The following is a 16,473-nucleotide window of genomic DNA, read 5'->3' on the forward strand; positions in this document are numbered from 1 at the left end:
CCTGATAGCCTCATATTTCCCCTTACTCCAATTAAACACTTTCCTAACTTGTTTGTTTCTATCCCTGTCCAAATCTATGGTAAAGGAGATAGAATTGTGATCACTATCTCCAAAATGCTCTCCCACTGAGAGACCTGACACCTGACCAGGTTCATTTCCCAATACCAGATCAAGTACAGCCTCTCCTCTTGTAGGCTTATCTACATATTGCGTCAAGAAACCTTCCTGAACACACCTAATAAACTCCACCCCATCTAAACCCCCCGCTCTAGGGACATGCCAATCAATATTTTAATTTTAATTGATAGTTTAATGTGGATAAATGTGAGGTTATCCACTTTGGTGGCAAGAACAGGAAGGCAGATTCATCAAGTTAGGAAAAGGGGAAGTACAACTAGATCTAGGTGTCCTTGTTCATCAGTCACTGAAAGTAAGTATGCAGGTACAGCAGGCAGTGAAGAATGCTAATGGCATGCTGGCCTTCATAACAAGGGGAGTTGAGTATAGGAGCAAAGAGGTCCTTCTGCAGTTGTACAGGGCCCTGGTGAGACCATACCTGGAGCATTCTGTGCAGTGTTGGTCTCCAAATTTGAGGAAGGACATTCTTGCTATTGAGGGAGTGCAGCGTTTGTTCACGAGGTTAATTCCTAGGATGGCGGGACTGTCATATATTGAAAGATTGGAGCGACTGGGCTTGTATACACTGGAATTTAGAAGGATGAGAAGGGATCTGATTGAAACATATAAGATTATTAAGGGATTGGACATGCTAGAGGCAGGAAACATGTTCCTGATGTTGGGGGAGTCCAGAACCAGAGGCCACAGTTTAAGAATAAGGGGTAGGCCATTTAGGATGGAGTTGAGGAAAAACCTTTTCACACGGAGGGTTGTGGTTCTGAGGCTCTGTCTCAGAAGGCAGTGGAGGCTAATTCTCTGGATGCTATCAAGAAAGAGTTAGATAGAGCTCTTGGAATCAAGGGATATGGGGAGAAGGCAGGAATGGGGTACTGATTGTGGATAATCAGCCATGATCACAGTGAATGGCAGTGCTGGCTCGAAGGGCCGAATGGCCTACTCCTGCACCTATTGTCTATTGATATTTGGGAAATTAAAATCTCCCACCACAACAACGCAGTTACTATTACACCTTTTCAGAATCTGTCTCCCTATCTGCTGCTCGATGTTCCTGTTACTATTGGGTGGTCTATAAAAAACACCCAGTAGAGTTATTGACCCCTTCCTGTTCCTAACTTCCACCCACAGAGACTCCGTAGACAATCCCTCCATGACTTCCTCCTTTTCTGCAGCCGTGACACTATCTTTGATACCTCCCTTGATTGAATCTAGAACAGGGCTTCCCATCCTTTGTTATGCCATGGACCCCTACCATTAACAAGGGTTTCAAGGACCCCAGCTTGGGAACACCTGATTTTTAAAAATTTATTCATTGAGATAAAGCATAGAATAGGCCCTTCCGGCCTTTCGAGCCACGCCACCTAGCAATCTGATTTAACCCTAGTCTAATCATGGGACAATTTACAATAACCAATTAACCCATCATGTGAGGAGGAAACTGGAGCACCCAGAGGAAACCCACATGGTCACGTGGAGAACGCACAGACTCCTTACAGCAGAGGTGAGAATGAACCCTGGGTCAGCTGTACTGCAGAGAGTTGTACTAACCACTACACTGCCGTGCCACCGGCAACAGCCATGTTCCAGGCTCTCAGATTTGGCGGCCAAGTTATAGTGGCTTCATCACCTCAGATCCATCACAACCAGACACGTCTTCTCTGTGGATTATTAATCTTCCATCATCTATCCAGGACAGCTGTGAAGGTGGAATTACTGAACATATCAGATTGGGGTTGGGGAGAGGTTAGGGTATCATAATAGAAGGTCTGAATGAGGGGCTGGTGGGGAGGCAGTGAGTGGCAGAATGACTAATGTGTAGTAAAAAGTTCTGGTGCAAAGTCTGAAGGAACCAGTAGGTGAAGGTGGGAGAAACTGATGACCATAAATGAGAATTGTGAAAAAGGGGATGGAGATAATGCCTGATTTTTATAGGGCTCGTTTTCTGAGGGGCAAATTCTGTAGATGTGAATGCTCGTGTCTCCAAGGAGACCACAAACTTATCGGGTTTGGAGGCTTGCATGCCTCAATGATCCAGAGAGCCATGTTGGCTGGAGTCAGGGCTTTATGCTTTCACCCTTGGTAAGGTCACCCATGCCAAACAGGCTAAGAGTGGTCCATCGGTTCTCCAGGTTCAGGGGTTCAGCTCAGGGCTAACAACCCTGATTGACCAAAAACAGCAATGAAGAGTCCTTCTCTATCTGAGCGCAACATCCTGAGTCTCCTCACAGGACTTGTGTGACTGAGTGGAAGCTGCTGACACAATGAAGGAAGTGCTGAACACTGCCAGAGGTGGAGGACCTTCATTGCTGCCCTAAACGCCAGCGGCCTAACAGGGAGTAAGTAAATTAGCAAGAATGCTCATGGAGTCTGGGTGTTTATCTATGTAGAGACACAGTATGGAACAGGCCCTTCTGGCCCAATGAGCCACACCACCCAGCAACACACCCTTAGCCTAATCACATGACAATTTCCAATGATCAATTAACTGGTATGTCAATTGGTACTCTTGATTGGTCAGGCATGAAGGGATACGGAGAGAAGGCAGGAGACTGGGGCTGAGAGGGAAAATGAATCAGCTATGGTGAAATGTCAGAGCAGAGTCGATGGGCCAAATGGCCAAATTCTGCTCCTATACTTTATGGTCTTACGTCTTCGGACTGTGAGAGGAAACCCGTGCGCTCACAGAAAGGGCGTGCAAGCTCCTTACAGAGGATGCCGGAATTGAACTCTAAAACTCAACGCTCTAAGCCGTAACAGCACTGCGTTAACTGCGACGCTAACATGGCACACAACCAACATGTTGGTACAGGTCATGCTGCAGCAGCTTTTGGACAGGAGACCCAGGTAGCAGAGCTAATTCGGATACTGATTGACAGGATCGTAAAGTGAGATTTTGGCACATTAGCCTTCATAAATCAGAGTATTCAGTGCAGGAGATGGGATGCATTGGTGGAACCAAATTTGGAGTACTGTGTGCATTGCTGGTCACCTACCTATAGAAAGATGTAAATAAGATTAAAAGAGTAGAGACAATTTACAAGGATGTTGATGGGACTTGAGGACCTGAGTTATAGGGAAAGTTGAATAGGTTAGGACGTTATTCCTTGGAACATAGGAGATTTGACAGTGGTATGTGAAATTATGAGGTGTATAGATCGGGTAAATGGGGGTGGGGGGGGGAATGCTGAGTGGTACGGCAGGGCTCAACGGGCCAGAAGGGCCTGTTTCATGCTGTATCTCAATAAATATGGTAAATAAAGATCCACGCTGATTTGACTGTGTTTCGATGTACATGTGACTAAAAGCTCATCTTCAACTGTGTGTAGAACCAGATTATCATATGAGGAGCATTTAATAGCTCACTGGAATTCAGAAGGATGAAGGGCGACCTCATTGAAACCTATTGAATGTTGAAAAGCCTCAATAGAGTGGATGTGGCAAGGTATTTCCTATGGTGGCGGAGTCTTGGACCAGAGGGCACAGCCTCAGAATAGTGGGACATTCATTTAGAACACAGATGAGGTGGAATTTCTTTAGCCAGAGAGTGGTGAATTTGTGGAATTTGTTGCCACAGGCTGCTGTGGAGGCCAAGACATATTGGGTGTAGTTAAGGCAGAGGTTGATAGATTCTTGATTGGTCAGGGCATGAAAGGCTGCGGGGAGGGAAGGCAGGAGATTGGGGTTGAGAGGGAAAATGGATCAGCCGTGATGAACTGGCAGAGCAGACTAGATGGTCCAAATGGCCTAATTCTGCTCCAATGTCCTGTGGTCTTATTTGTGTCGTCAATCTGATTATTTCACACTTCAGCCATCAACAAAAGTTTTCACACCATTTTAATTCATTCATGGGAAAAGGAAGAAAGCATTAAAATGGTTAAAGATCTGTAATGAAATTTCAGTGGAACACATCATTGCAGCGTTTTTCACCTTGCTTACTGTAACACTGTTTGGACGTCCAACTGGTCCAGTACACACTGGATTACCCAGCAGTGTATGCCAACACAGCAGATCAATGTTTCACAATGGAGCACTTTTCAAAGCCTTCCTCAGTCAGTAACCTTTGTCAAGAAACACACATGAAACATTATTTCACCTCTTGGCCACCATCTTATTGGTCCCCAACTGTTCCAAAACTGTAATAGATTATAGTGGATTTTTCTAACCCATTTGAGTTGTACCTTTCTCCTCACTTTCAAGAGGACTAGAATATAAAAGCAAGGATGTAATGTTGAGACTTTATAAAGCACTGGTGAGGCCTCACTTGGCATATTGTGAGCAGTTTTGGGCCCCCTATCTAAGAAAGGAAGTACTGAATTTGGAGAGGTTTCAAATGACGTTCACAAATAATGATTCTGGGATTGAAAGGCTTGTCATATGAGGAGCGTTTGATGACTCTGGGCCTCTACTCACTGGAATTCAGTAGATGAGGGGTGACCTGACTGAAACCAATCACATGTTGAAAGGCCTCAATAGAGTAGATGTGGAGAGGATGGTGGGGGAGTCTCAAATCAAAGGACAGCCTCAGAATAGAGGGGCCAAGTTTTAGAAAGGAGATGAGGAGGAATTTCTTTAGCCAGAGAATAGTGAATCCGTGGAGGCCAAGACATTGGGTATAGTTAAGGCAGAGGTTGAGAGATTCTTGGATTGGTCAGGGCATGAAGGGATATGGGGTGAAGGGATCAGCCACGATGAAATGGTGGAGCAGACTTGATGGGACAAATGGCCTAATTCTGCACCTATATCCTGTAGTCTCATGGCATTTACTGAAAGAACTACTTGGTGTGTTTTCTGTTTAAGTGAACCAATATTAGTGAATTTAACACTATCAATTACTAATTTATACAATTTAGCTTAAGCCACAGTATTAACAGTAGTATTGCTTTTCAATAAGACACTGAAGTCATTAAGTGGAGGTTTTGTCTCTGGCTGTGAGGCACTTGATCCTTGGGATGTGTTGCCTTTTGTTCTGACGAGCTTCAAAGCAGCCTTGTAGCACAACCAGCTAATTGGCTACCAATAAAAACTGGAGCCTTCTCCCCACAGCACCACTGCCCCAGGGAAACGAATCCTTGTCATCAGCAGCAAGGTAATGCTTTGGACTCCCACTTGCCCACGAGGCTCGCTGTAGGTCAGTGTAGCAACGGCTGGTGACGTGTGAAGTGGGGTTTGCAGCGACTGTGCAGAGTAGTGGTTGTGCACTACGTGCAGAGGTGACACTTCGTCTCCCGGAAGCACTGGTTATGCCTCATTGGAACGATGCATGACGTTGGGACTGCATCGATTTAAGATGCCCCAGGGACAGCGTGGGTCAGCCCCTGTCCCTCCGAAGCTGCATTGCTTGTGTTCGGTTTCAGTTCCTCGAAAGGGCCGAAGTTGCCAGATTGGCCGACTGTGTCTGGAGCCTGGACCAGAGGCTCGCGGTCTTCACGTGCCTCCGAAATGACAAAGGCCGGTTTGATCAGGTTTATTCGCTCAGATTCAGGCGCCCGGTGCCTGCTTTTGGCCCCATCAATCTGGAAGCCCCGAATGATGTCATTCGACACGGCGCTCTCCAGCAGGGGCCTGGGGCCCACGCCGCGCGGAGCCATCTGCCTTGGCCCGCTGGAGTCGTGTCGAGAGGCACCCAGCCGGGTGGCAAAGCAGGGACTTCCAAACCAGGTCCGCCGTAGATTGGTGGGCGAGGCGAGCTGGCGTTGACTCTGGGCGGATCGGGTGAGGGGGTACGATGCTGCACCCGCTGACGAGTCCGTGCACAGTTGTTCCCAGTCTGCCTCTAACTGCATGTCGGACATAACCTTTCGCTGCTTCTCAGTGCGGTGGTCACTCGGTAGGTTGCCCGGGGTCTGTATATGTAAAAAAATAAGATGAAGTGAAGTGGCTGGAAGAGAGCTTTAGTTACAACATTTACCCTCTTTATTAGTTCACAGCTGAATCATCCTAACAACGTTGAATCCGGTGCGGTTTGATTCTGAGGCAACACACTCAGAACCTCACCTGTCTCTGAGGACATAACCCAGAGCCAACATATCGATGCAGCAATAACGGTGGTACGACAGTGGCTATATTTCATTAGGAGTTTGAGGAGATTTGGTATGTCACTAAGACACTCGCAAATCTCTACAGATGCACCACGGAGAGCATTCTAACTGGCTGCATCACTGTCCGGTGTGTGGGGCGATGGGGGTGCAGGAGTCACGTGCACAGGATTGAAGTAAGCTGCAGAGTCATATACAGTAATGATCTGGATGATGGGGTGGTAAATTGGATTAGTAAGTATGCAGATGATACTAAGATAGGTGGCGTTGTGGATAATGAAGTAGGTTTTCAAAGCTTGCAGAGAGATTTAGGCCAGTTAGAAAGGTGGGCTGAAAGATGGCAGATGGAGTTTAATGCTGATAAATGTGAGGTGCTACATTTTGGTAGGACTAATCAAAATAGGACATACATGGTAAATGGTAGGGCATTGAAGAATGCAGTGGAACAGAGGGATCTAGGAATAATGGTGCATAGTTCCCTGAAGGTGGAATCTCATGTGGATAGGGTGGTGAAGAAAGTTTTTGGTATGCTGGCCTTTATAAATCAGAGCATTGAGTATAGGAGTTGGGATGTAATGTTGAAATTGTACAAGGCATTGGTGAGGCCAAATTTGGCGTATTGTATACAGTTCTGGTCACCGAATTATAGGAAAGACATCAATAAAATTGAGAGTATAGAGGAGGTTTACTAAAATGTTGCCTGGGTTTCATCACCTAAGTTACAGAGAAAGGTTGAACAAGTTGGGTCTTTATTCTTTGGAGCATAGAAGGTTGAGGGGGGAACTTGATAGAGGTATTTAAAATTATGAGGGGGATAGATAGAGTTGACGTGGATAGGCTTATTCCATTGAGAGAAGGAGAGATTCAAACAAGAGGACATGAGTTGAGAGTTAAAGGGCAAAAGTTTAGGGTAACATGAGGGGGAACTTTACTCAGAGAGTGGTAGCTGTGTGCAACGAGCTTCCAGCAGAAGTGGTTGAGGCAGGTTCAATATTGTCGTTTAAAGTTAAATTGGACAGCTATATGGACAGGAAAGGAATGGAGGGTTATGGGCTGAGTGCAGGTCGGCGAGACTAGGTGAGAGTAAGCGTTCGGCATGGACTAGAAGGGCCGAGATGGCCTGTTTCTGTGCTGTAATTGTTATACGGTTATATGATTGTAAACTTAGTCAGCTCCATCATGGTCACTAGCCTCCACTGTATCCAGGACACCTTCAAGGAGCCCCCTCAGAAAGGGGGCATCCATCATTAAGGACCCTCACCACCCAGGACATGCCCTCTTCCCACTGTTACCATCGGGGGGAGGTACAGGAGCCTGAAGGCACACACTCAGCAATTCAGGAACAGCTTCCTCCCCTCTGCCATCCGATTTCTGAATGGACATTGAATCATGAACACCACCTCACTACTTTTTAATTTCATAATTTTTGCACTACTTATTTAACATACACATACATACTTACTGTAATTCATAGTTTTCTTTTTTTCTCTGTTATTATGTATTGCATTGTACTGCTGCCACAAAGTTAACGAATTTCACAATGTATGCCGGTGATATTAAACCTGATCCTGACACACACAAAATGCTGGAGGAACTCAGCAGTTGTGGATCTGAACAGATAGACCATGGCGTCCTCCACTGCAGCAATGAGGCCACACTGAGGTTGGAGCCACACCTTGTACAGTATTCCATCTGGGTAGCCTCCAACCTGACATCAATTTTTTTTAACCCCCCTCCCCCTTTCACCATTCCTATTTCTGTTTCCTTCTCACACCTTCTCTTCCCACCTGCTAATCACCTCTCTGTGGTGATCCTCTCCCTTTCCTTTCTTCCATGGTCTTTCATCCTCTCCCATGCTTCCCCTTCTCTTCAACTCTTTTACCTTTTTCATCCGTCACTTCCCAAGCTCTTTGCTTCAACCCCTCCTCCCCTCCCGGTTTCACCTCTCACCTGCCACCTTGTACTTCTTCCTCCCCTCCTCCCACCTTCTTACTCTGACTTCTCCTCTTTCCTTCCAGTCCTGATGAAGGGTCTCGGCCCAACATGTCGACTGTTGAGAGATTAGGTTCATCATTATTGTAGGAAAGGTCCATTCAGGAGTCTTGAAAAGGCATCAAAGAAGCCCTGAAGCATCATCTCAGCCCAAAACGTTGACTATTTATTCATTTCTATGGCTGCTACCTGACCTGCTGAGTTTCTCCAGCATTGTGTGTGTGTGTTGCTAAAGATTATGGGGAGAAGGCAGGAGTATAGTGTTGAAAGGTGGAAAATAAATCAGCCGTAATTAAATGGCGGAGCAGACCCAATGGGGCCCAATGGCATAATTTTCCTCCTACATCTTTATAAATTTGGCTTTGAAGCTACGTGGAAGTTACAAGTTTTTCACAACCTGTCTGCTGCTGTAGTCTTCCCAGGAGTCTGTGTCCCATTCTTGACAAGTGATTGTACTTCAAGAGAAACTTTGTGATGGTAACACAGGTCCATCCTTTTTCTCTTTATTCTCCTTCACTGCAGGAGCCACCCATTCCCATCTTTAAAAGTTGATGTGATTTTGCTACACGCAATACTATTCAGCCATCAGAGTCTTCAACCTGCTGGGTCCCTCTGGCATTTTGAGTGTGTTCTGTGCTCAGTATTATTACTTTGTTCTGTCTGGTACACTCCAACCTGATGGCATGAATATCATTTCTCCTTCCAGTAAACAAAAATTCCACCTCCTCCTCTATTCCCCACTCTGACCTTTTACCTCCTCTCACCTGCCTATTTCTTTCCCCTAGGTCCCCTCCTCCTTCCCTTTCTCCCATGGTCCACTCTTCTCTTCTATCAGATTCTTTCTTCCCCAGCCCTTGACCTTTCCCACCTATCACCTTCAACTAGCCTCTTTCCCTTCCCTCCACCATTTTATTCAGGCATCTTTCCTCTCTGTCCCGATGAAGGATCTCAGCCCGAAACAGCGACTGTTTACTCATTTCTATAGATGCTACCTGACCTGCTGAGTTCCTCCAGTGTGTTGCAAATTTCTTGGTGTTCACCTGGCAGAGAATCTCACCTGGTCCCTCAACACCAGCTCCATAGCCAAGCACTCCCAGCAGTGTCTCTACTTTCTGCGAAGGCTGAGAAAAGTCCATCACCCACCCCCCATCCTCACCACATTCTACAGAAGATGAATCGAGAGCATCTTGAGCAGCTACATCACTGCCTGGTTTGGGAATTGCACCGTCTCGGATCGCAAGACCCTGCAGCGGATAGTGAGGTCAGCTGAGAAGATCATCAGGGTCTCTCTTCCTGCCGTTACAGACATTTACACTACACACTGCACCCGTAAAGCTAACAGTATTGTGAAGGATCCCATGCACCCCTCATACAAACTCTTCTCCATCCTGCCATCTGGCAATAGGTACTGAAGCATTCGGGCTCTCACGACCAGACTGTGCAACAGTTTCTTCCCCCAAGCCCTCAGACTCCTTAATACCCAGAGTCTAGACTGACATCTACATCATTTATTGTTGTATTGTAATTTGTCCTCTACTGTGCCTGTTGTCTTGTTTATTATTTATTGTACTGCCCTGCACTGTTTTGTGCACTTCATGTAGACCAGTGTAGGTCTGTAGTCTAGTGTAGTTTTTGTGTTGTCTTATCTAGTCTAGTGTAGCCTTGTGTTGTCTCACTTAGTCTAGTGTAGTTTTATGTTGTTGCATGTAGCACCATGGTCCTGGAGGAATATTGTTTTGCTTTTACTATGTACTGTACCAGCAGTTTATGGTCGAAATGACAATAAAAAGTGACTTGACTTGACTTGACTTTGGATTTCCAGCATCTGCAGATTTTCTTGTGTTTTATGTATTTTTCATTTGGATAATTTGTCTTTTGCACATTGGTTGTTTATCAGACATAGGAGGAGAATTAGGCCATTTGGCCCATCGAGTCTGCTCTGCCATTCCATCAGGGTTGATTTATTACCCTCTCAACCCCATTCTCCTGTCTGCTCCCTGTAACCTTTCAGGCCCTGACTAATCAAGAACCTGTCAATCACTGCCTTAAATACACCAAATGACTTGACCTTCACAATTGCTTGTGGCAACAAATTCCACGGATTCACTACACTCTGGATAAAGAAATTCCTCATCTCTGTTCTAAACGAACGTCCCTTTATTCTGAGGCTGTGTCCTCTGGTCCAAGACTCCCCCACCATAGGAAACATCCTCTTCAAATCCACTCTACTGGGGCCTTTTAACACTTGATAGGTTTCAATGAGATTACAATACAGGGGAAAAATGAGGTACGAAGGTAAGTTAGCCAAGAATATAAAGGAGGATAGTACAAGCTTCTTTAGGTATGTGAAGAGTAAAAAATTAGTTAAGACCAAAGCTGGGCCCTTGAAGACAGAAAGGTTTGAAATTATTATGGGGAACAAGGAAATGGCAGACGAGCTGAACAGGTACTTTGGATCCGTCTTCACTAATGAAGACACAATCTCCCAGATGTAATAGTGGCCAGAGAACCTAGGGTAACAGAGGAACTGAGGAAATTTGCATTAGGCAGAAGATGGTGTTGGGTAAACTGATGGGACTGAAGGCTGATAAATCCCTAGGGCCTGATGGTCTGCATCCCAGGGTACTTAAGGAGGTGGCTCTAGAAATCGTGGACACAATGTTCTATAGATTCAGGATCAGTTCCTGTGGATTGGAGGGTAGCTAATGTTATCCCACTTTTTAAGAAAGGAGGGAGAGAGAAAACAGGCAATTATAGATCAGTTAGTCTGACATCAGTGGTGGGGAAGATGCTGGAGTCAATTATAAAAGATGAAATAGCGGCACATTTGGATAGCAGAAACAGGATCGGTCCGAGTCAGCATGGATTTACAAAGGGGAAATCATGCTTGACTAATCTTCTGGAATTTTTTGAGGATGTAACTATGAAAATGGACATGGAAAAGCCAGTGGATGTAGTGTACCTGGACCTTCAGAAAGCCTTTGGTAAGGTCCCACATAGGAGGTTAGTGTGCAAAATTAGAGCACATGGTATTGGGGGTAGGGTACTGACATGGATAGAAAATTGGTTGGCAGACAGGAAACAAAGAGTAGGGATTAACGGGTCCTTTTCAGAATGGCAGGCAGTGACTGGTGGGGTACCACAAGACTCGGTGCTGGGACCGCAGCTATTTACAATATACATTAATGATTTAGATGAAGAGATTAAAAGTAACATTCACAAATTTGCAGGTGACACAAAGCTGGGTGACAGTGTGAAATGTGAGGAGGATGTTATGAGAATGCAGGGTGACTTGGACAGGTTGGGTGAGTGGGCAGATGCAGTTTAATGTGGATAAATGTGAGATTATCCACTTTGGTGGCAAGAACAGGAAGGCAGATTACTATCTGAATGGTGTCAAGTTAGGAAAAGGGGAAGTACAACGAGATCTGGGTGTCCTTGTTCATCAGTCACTGAAAGTAAGCATGCAGGTACAGCAGGCAGTGAAGAAAGCTAATGGCATGTTGGCCGTCATAACAAGGGGAATTGAGTATAGGAGCAAAGAGGTCCTTCTGCAGTTGTACAGGGTCCTGGTGAGACCACACCTGGAGTATTGTGTGCAGTTCTGGTCTCCAAATTTGAGGAAGGACATTCTTGCTATGGAGGGAGTGCAGCGTAAGTTCACTGGGTTAATTCCAGGGATGGCAGGAATGTCATATGTTGAAAGATTGGAGTGACTGGGCTTGTACACACTGGAATTTGGAAGGATGAGAGGGGATCTGATTGAAACATATAAGATTATTAAGGGATTGGACACGCTAGAGGCAGGAAACATGTTCCTGATGTTGGGGGAGTCCAGAACCAGAGGCCACAGTTTAAGAATAAGGGGTAGACCATTTAGAACAGAGTTGAAGAAAATTTTTTTCACACAGAGGGTTGTAGATCTGTGGAATGCTCTGCCTCAGAAGGCAGTGGAGGTGAATTCTCTGGATTCTTTCAAGAAAGAGTTAGATAGAGCTCTTAAAGATAGTGGAGTCAAGGGATATGGGGAGAAGGCAGGAACAGGGTACTGATTGTGGATGATCAGCCATGATCACAGTGAATGGCAGTGCTGGTTCGAAGGGCCAAATGGCCTTCTCCGCACCTATTGTCTATCGTCTGCTCCTTATGTTTCTGAATTCCAGTGTGTACAGGCCTGGAACCATCAAATGCTCCTCAACTCTTTCATTCCATGAATCATTTTCGTGATCCCCCTCTCAACCCTCTGCAATGTCAGCACATCATATCATGTGCTGTGTTGTATGACGTAGATGAGCATGGTCCCACGACCACTATTGTTCTTGGCAAATTTTTCTACACAGGAGGTTTGCCATTGTCTTCTCCTTGGCAGTGTCTTTGCAAGACAGTTGACCCTAACTTTTATCAACAGAGATTGTCTGCCTGGCATCACTGGTCTCATAACCAGGACTTGTGATATAGGAACAGAATTAGGCCATTTGTCCATCAAGTCTGCTCTGCCATTTCATCATGGCTGATCCATTTCCCACCAGCCCAATTTTCTGCCTTCTCCTCATAACGCTTCTTGCCCTAACTAATCAAGAATTTATCAACCTCTGCCTTATATATATTCACAGCCACCTGTGGCAACTAATTCCACAGATTCACCACTCTCTGGCTAAAGAAACTTCTCATCTTCGTTCTAAATGAACATTCTTCTATTCTGAGGCTGTGCCCTCAGGTCCTATATGCACCAGCTGTTCGTAAATACAAGTTTCTCAGATAAGGGGCCCAAAACTGTTCACAATATTCCAAGTGAGGCTTCAACTTTATGTAGTTTTCATAAATGTAATCTTTATTTTCCTGTAAATGTCTGCAAGAAAATGAAACTCAAGGTAGTATAATGAGACATAAAATTGACTAAGATACAGGAGCAGAATCAGGCCATTTGGCCCATCGAGTCTGCTCTGACATTTCATCATGGCTGATCCATTTTTCCTTTCAGCCCCAATCTCTCACCTGCTACCCAAATCCCCTCATGCCCTGACTAATCAAGTTTGTCATTTAACTGTACACGTATATATAACATATATACAGTGCCCATAAAAATTATTCCCCCCCCCACCTTGGTAGTTTTCATGTTTTATTGTTTTACAACATTGAATCATAGTGGATTTAATCTGTTTTTGTTTTTGACACTGATTAACAGAAAAGTTTCTTTCATGTCAAAGTGAAAACAAATTTCCACAAATTGATCTCAATTTATTACAATTACTAAACACAAAATAATTGATTGCATAATTACTCGCCCCCTTCAAGTTAGTATTTAGTAGATGCACCTTTGACAGCAATTACAGCCTTCAGTCAGTGTGGATAGGTCTCCATCAGCTCTGCGCATCTGGACACTGCAACTTTTCCTCATTCTTTACAAAACTGCTCAAGCTCTGTCAGGTTGCCCGGGGACTGTGAGTGAACAGTCCTTTTCAAGTCCAGCCTCAAATTCTCAATTGCATTGAGGTCTGAACTCTGACTTAGCCACTCCAGGACATTAACTTTGTTGTTTTTAATCCATTCCTGTGTAGCTTTGGCTTTATACTTGGGGTCATTTGTCTTGCTGGAAAATGAATCGTCTCCCAAGTTGCAGTTCTCTTGCAGACTGCATCAGGTTTTCCTCCTGAATTTCCCTGTATTTGCTGCATTCATTTTACCCTCTACCTTCACGAGCCTTCCAGGGCCTGTTGCAGTGAAGCATTCCCACAGCATGATGCAGCTGCCACTATGCTGTAGGGTAGGGATGGCATGTTTTTGATGATGTGCAGTGCTTGGCTTACACCAAACATAGCATTTAGTCTGAAGGCCAAAAAGATAAATTTTGGTTTCATCACACCTTGGAACCTTCTTCCAGCTAACTTCAGAGTCTCCCACATGCCTTCTGGCAAGCTCTAGCCAAGATTTCATGTGAGCTTTTCCCCCAACAGTGGCTTTCTCTTTGCTACTCTCCCATAAAGCTGTGACTAGTGAAGCACCTGGGCAATCTTGTCTTAAATATACAGTGGCATGCAAAAGTTTGGGCATCCCTGGTCAAAATTTCTGTTACTGTGAATAGCTAAGCCAGTGAAAGATGAACTGATTTCCAAAAGGCATAAAGTTAAAGATGACACATTTCTTTAATATTTTAAGAAAATTTTTTTATTTCCATCTTTTACAGTTTCAAAATAACAAAAAAGGAAAATGGCCCCTAGCAAAAGTTTGGGCACCCTGCATGGTCAGTACTTAGTAACACCCCCTTTGGCAAGTATCACAGCTTGTAAATGCTTTCTGTAGCCAGCTAAGAGTCTTTCAATTCTTGTTTGGGGGATTTTCACCCATTCTTCCTTGCAAAAGGCTTCCAGTTCTGTGAGATTCTTGGGCCCTCTTGCATGCACTGCTCTTTTGTGGTCTATCCACAGATTCTCGATGATGTTTAGGTCAGGGGACTGTGAGGGCAATGGCAAAACCTTCAGCTTGCGTCTCTTGAGGTAGTCCATTGTGGATTTTGAGGTGTGTTTAGGATCATTATCCTGTTGCAGAAGCCATCCTCTTTTCATCTTCGGCTTTTTTACAGACGGTGTGATGTTTGCTTCCAGAATTTGCTGGAATTTAATTGATTTCATTCTTCCCTCTACCAGTAGATGTTCCTCGTGCCACTGGCTGCAACACAAACCCAAAGCATGATCGATCCACCCCCGTGCTTAACAGTTGGAGAGGGGTTATTTTCATGAAATCCTGCACCCTTTTCTCTCCAAACATACCTTTGCTCATTACCGTCAAAAGGTTCTATTCATAAGGTTCAAAGGAACATCTAAACAAGCCTGATGCATTTTGAAAACAAGTCCTGTGGACTGATGAAGTTAAAATAGAACTTTGTCAGAGTCCTGACAAAGGGTCTCGGCCTGAAATGTCGACTGTACCGCTTCCTATAGATGCTGCCTGGCCTGCTGCGTTCACCCGCATTTTTTGCGTGTGTTGTTTGAATTTCCAGCATCTGCAGATTTCCTCGTGCTTACAGTACTCCAAGTGTGGCCTAACCAGAGTTTTATAGAGCTGCATCATTACCTCACGACTTTTAAACTCTATCCCTCGACTTATGAAGGCTAACACCCCATAAGCTTTCATAACTACCCTATCTACCTGTGAGGCAACTTTCAGGGATCTCTGGACATATGCCCCCAGATTCCTCTGCTTCTCCACACTACCAAGTATCCTGCCATTTACTTTGTACTCTGCCTTGGAGTTTGTCCTTCCAAAGTGTACCACTTCACACTTCTCCGGGTTGAACTCCATCTGCCACTTGTCAGCCCACTTCTGCATCCTATCAATGTCTCTCTGCAATCTTTGACAATCCTCTACACTATCTACAACACCACCAACCTTTGTGTCGTCTGCAAACTTGCCAACCCACCCTTCTACCCCCACATCCAGGTCATTAATAAAAATCATGAAAAGTACAGGTCCCAGAACCGATCCTGGTGAGACCCCACTAGTCACAATCCTCCAATCTGAATGTACTCTCTCCACCACCACCCTCTGCCTTCTGCAGGCAAGCCAATTCTGAATCCACCTGGCCAAAAATATGTAAAAATGTTAATATAGACATATTTAGCATTTAATATAAAAGCAAGATAAACATTACTTACCTTATGAGACTTCTAACAAATATATTTTGTCTTTTAATTTCTTCCTTTTTCTTAATCACATATTCTTTCCGTAACTCAGACTCAAGCACTAGCTTCTGTTTTCCTTCTATTTCAGTCTGATATTGTGTTTTCTAGTGTCTATTAAGATCATGTCTTCTATTATGTGAGAAAGTGTTTTCACAAACAATGCACAACGGTTTTCCTGACGGACCCACTATAAATAAAAAACTCATTTTCCCACTGTTCATTGAAATTACTATCACTTCTTGCTTTTCTTTTGCTCATTTTCTTTTGCACTGTGATGGGTAACTGAATGTAAAAACAAGGCTTAATTTTCGAAAAAGTACAAAACTGTAAATGTCCACAAAGGACGAACAAAGCTCACGAGTGTCAATTGTAAACTGACTGGCAGAAACCTGCGACGCACCGCTGGTGCAGACGCCTGGCGCGTCAGGATCAAACAAGTATCAAACGTGTATTGTACAGTTATGGAACGACTGCAGAACAAAAGTCCTTCTTTCCCAGTTTGACTCATTGAACATTTTCTTTAATTGAAAACAGATTAATGTGAAAGATAACATTCATCAAAAGATGTGCACGAAATAATAAAATCGCTAAAAGTAAGTTTTAGATTTATTCTCAGTAAAACCCATCTCTAG

At 44.5% G+C, this 16,473-nt stretch overlaps 1 protein-coding gene across 3 annotated transcripts in view; it reads right to left on the reverse strand.

The window, feature by feature from the left end:
* Nucleotides 1-3,678: 3,678 nt before the first annotated feature.
* Nucleotides 3,679-16,473, reverse strand: part of LOC140186224 (uncharacterized) — a 91,722-nt gene continuing 78,927 nt past the window's right edge. For all 3 annotated transcript variants that reach the window (XM_072240219.1, XM_072240220.1, XM_072240218.1), the window contains one exon: nucleotides 3,679-5,978. In XM_072240219.1, the coding sequence (XP_072096320.1) occupies nucleotides 5,418-5,978 (561 nt within the window). In that variant the 3' untranslated portion in view covers nucleotides 3,679-5,417. The remainder of the gene's footprint in view (nucleotides 5,979-16,473) is intronic.

This window comes from Mobula birostris, chromosome 22, assembly GCF_030028105.1.
Source record: "Mobula birostris isolate sMobBir1 chromosome 22, sMobBir1.hap1, whole genome shotgun sequence".
NCBI lineage: Eukaryota > Metazoa > Chordata > Chondrichthyes > Myliobatiformes > Myliobatidae > Mobula > Mobula birostris.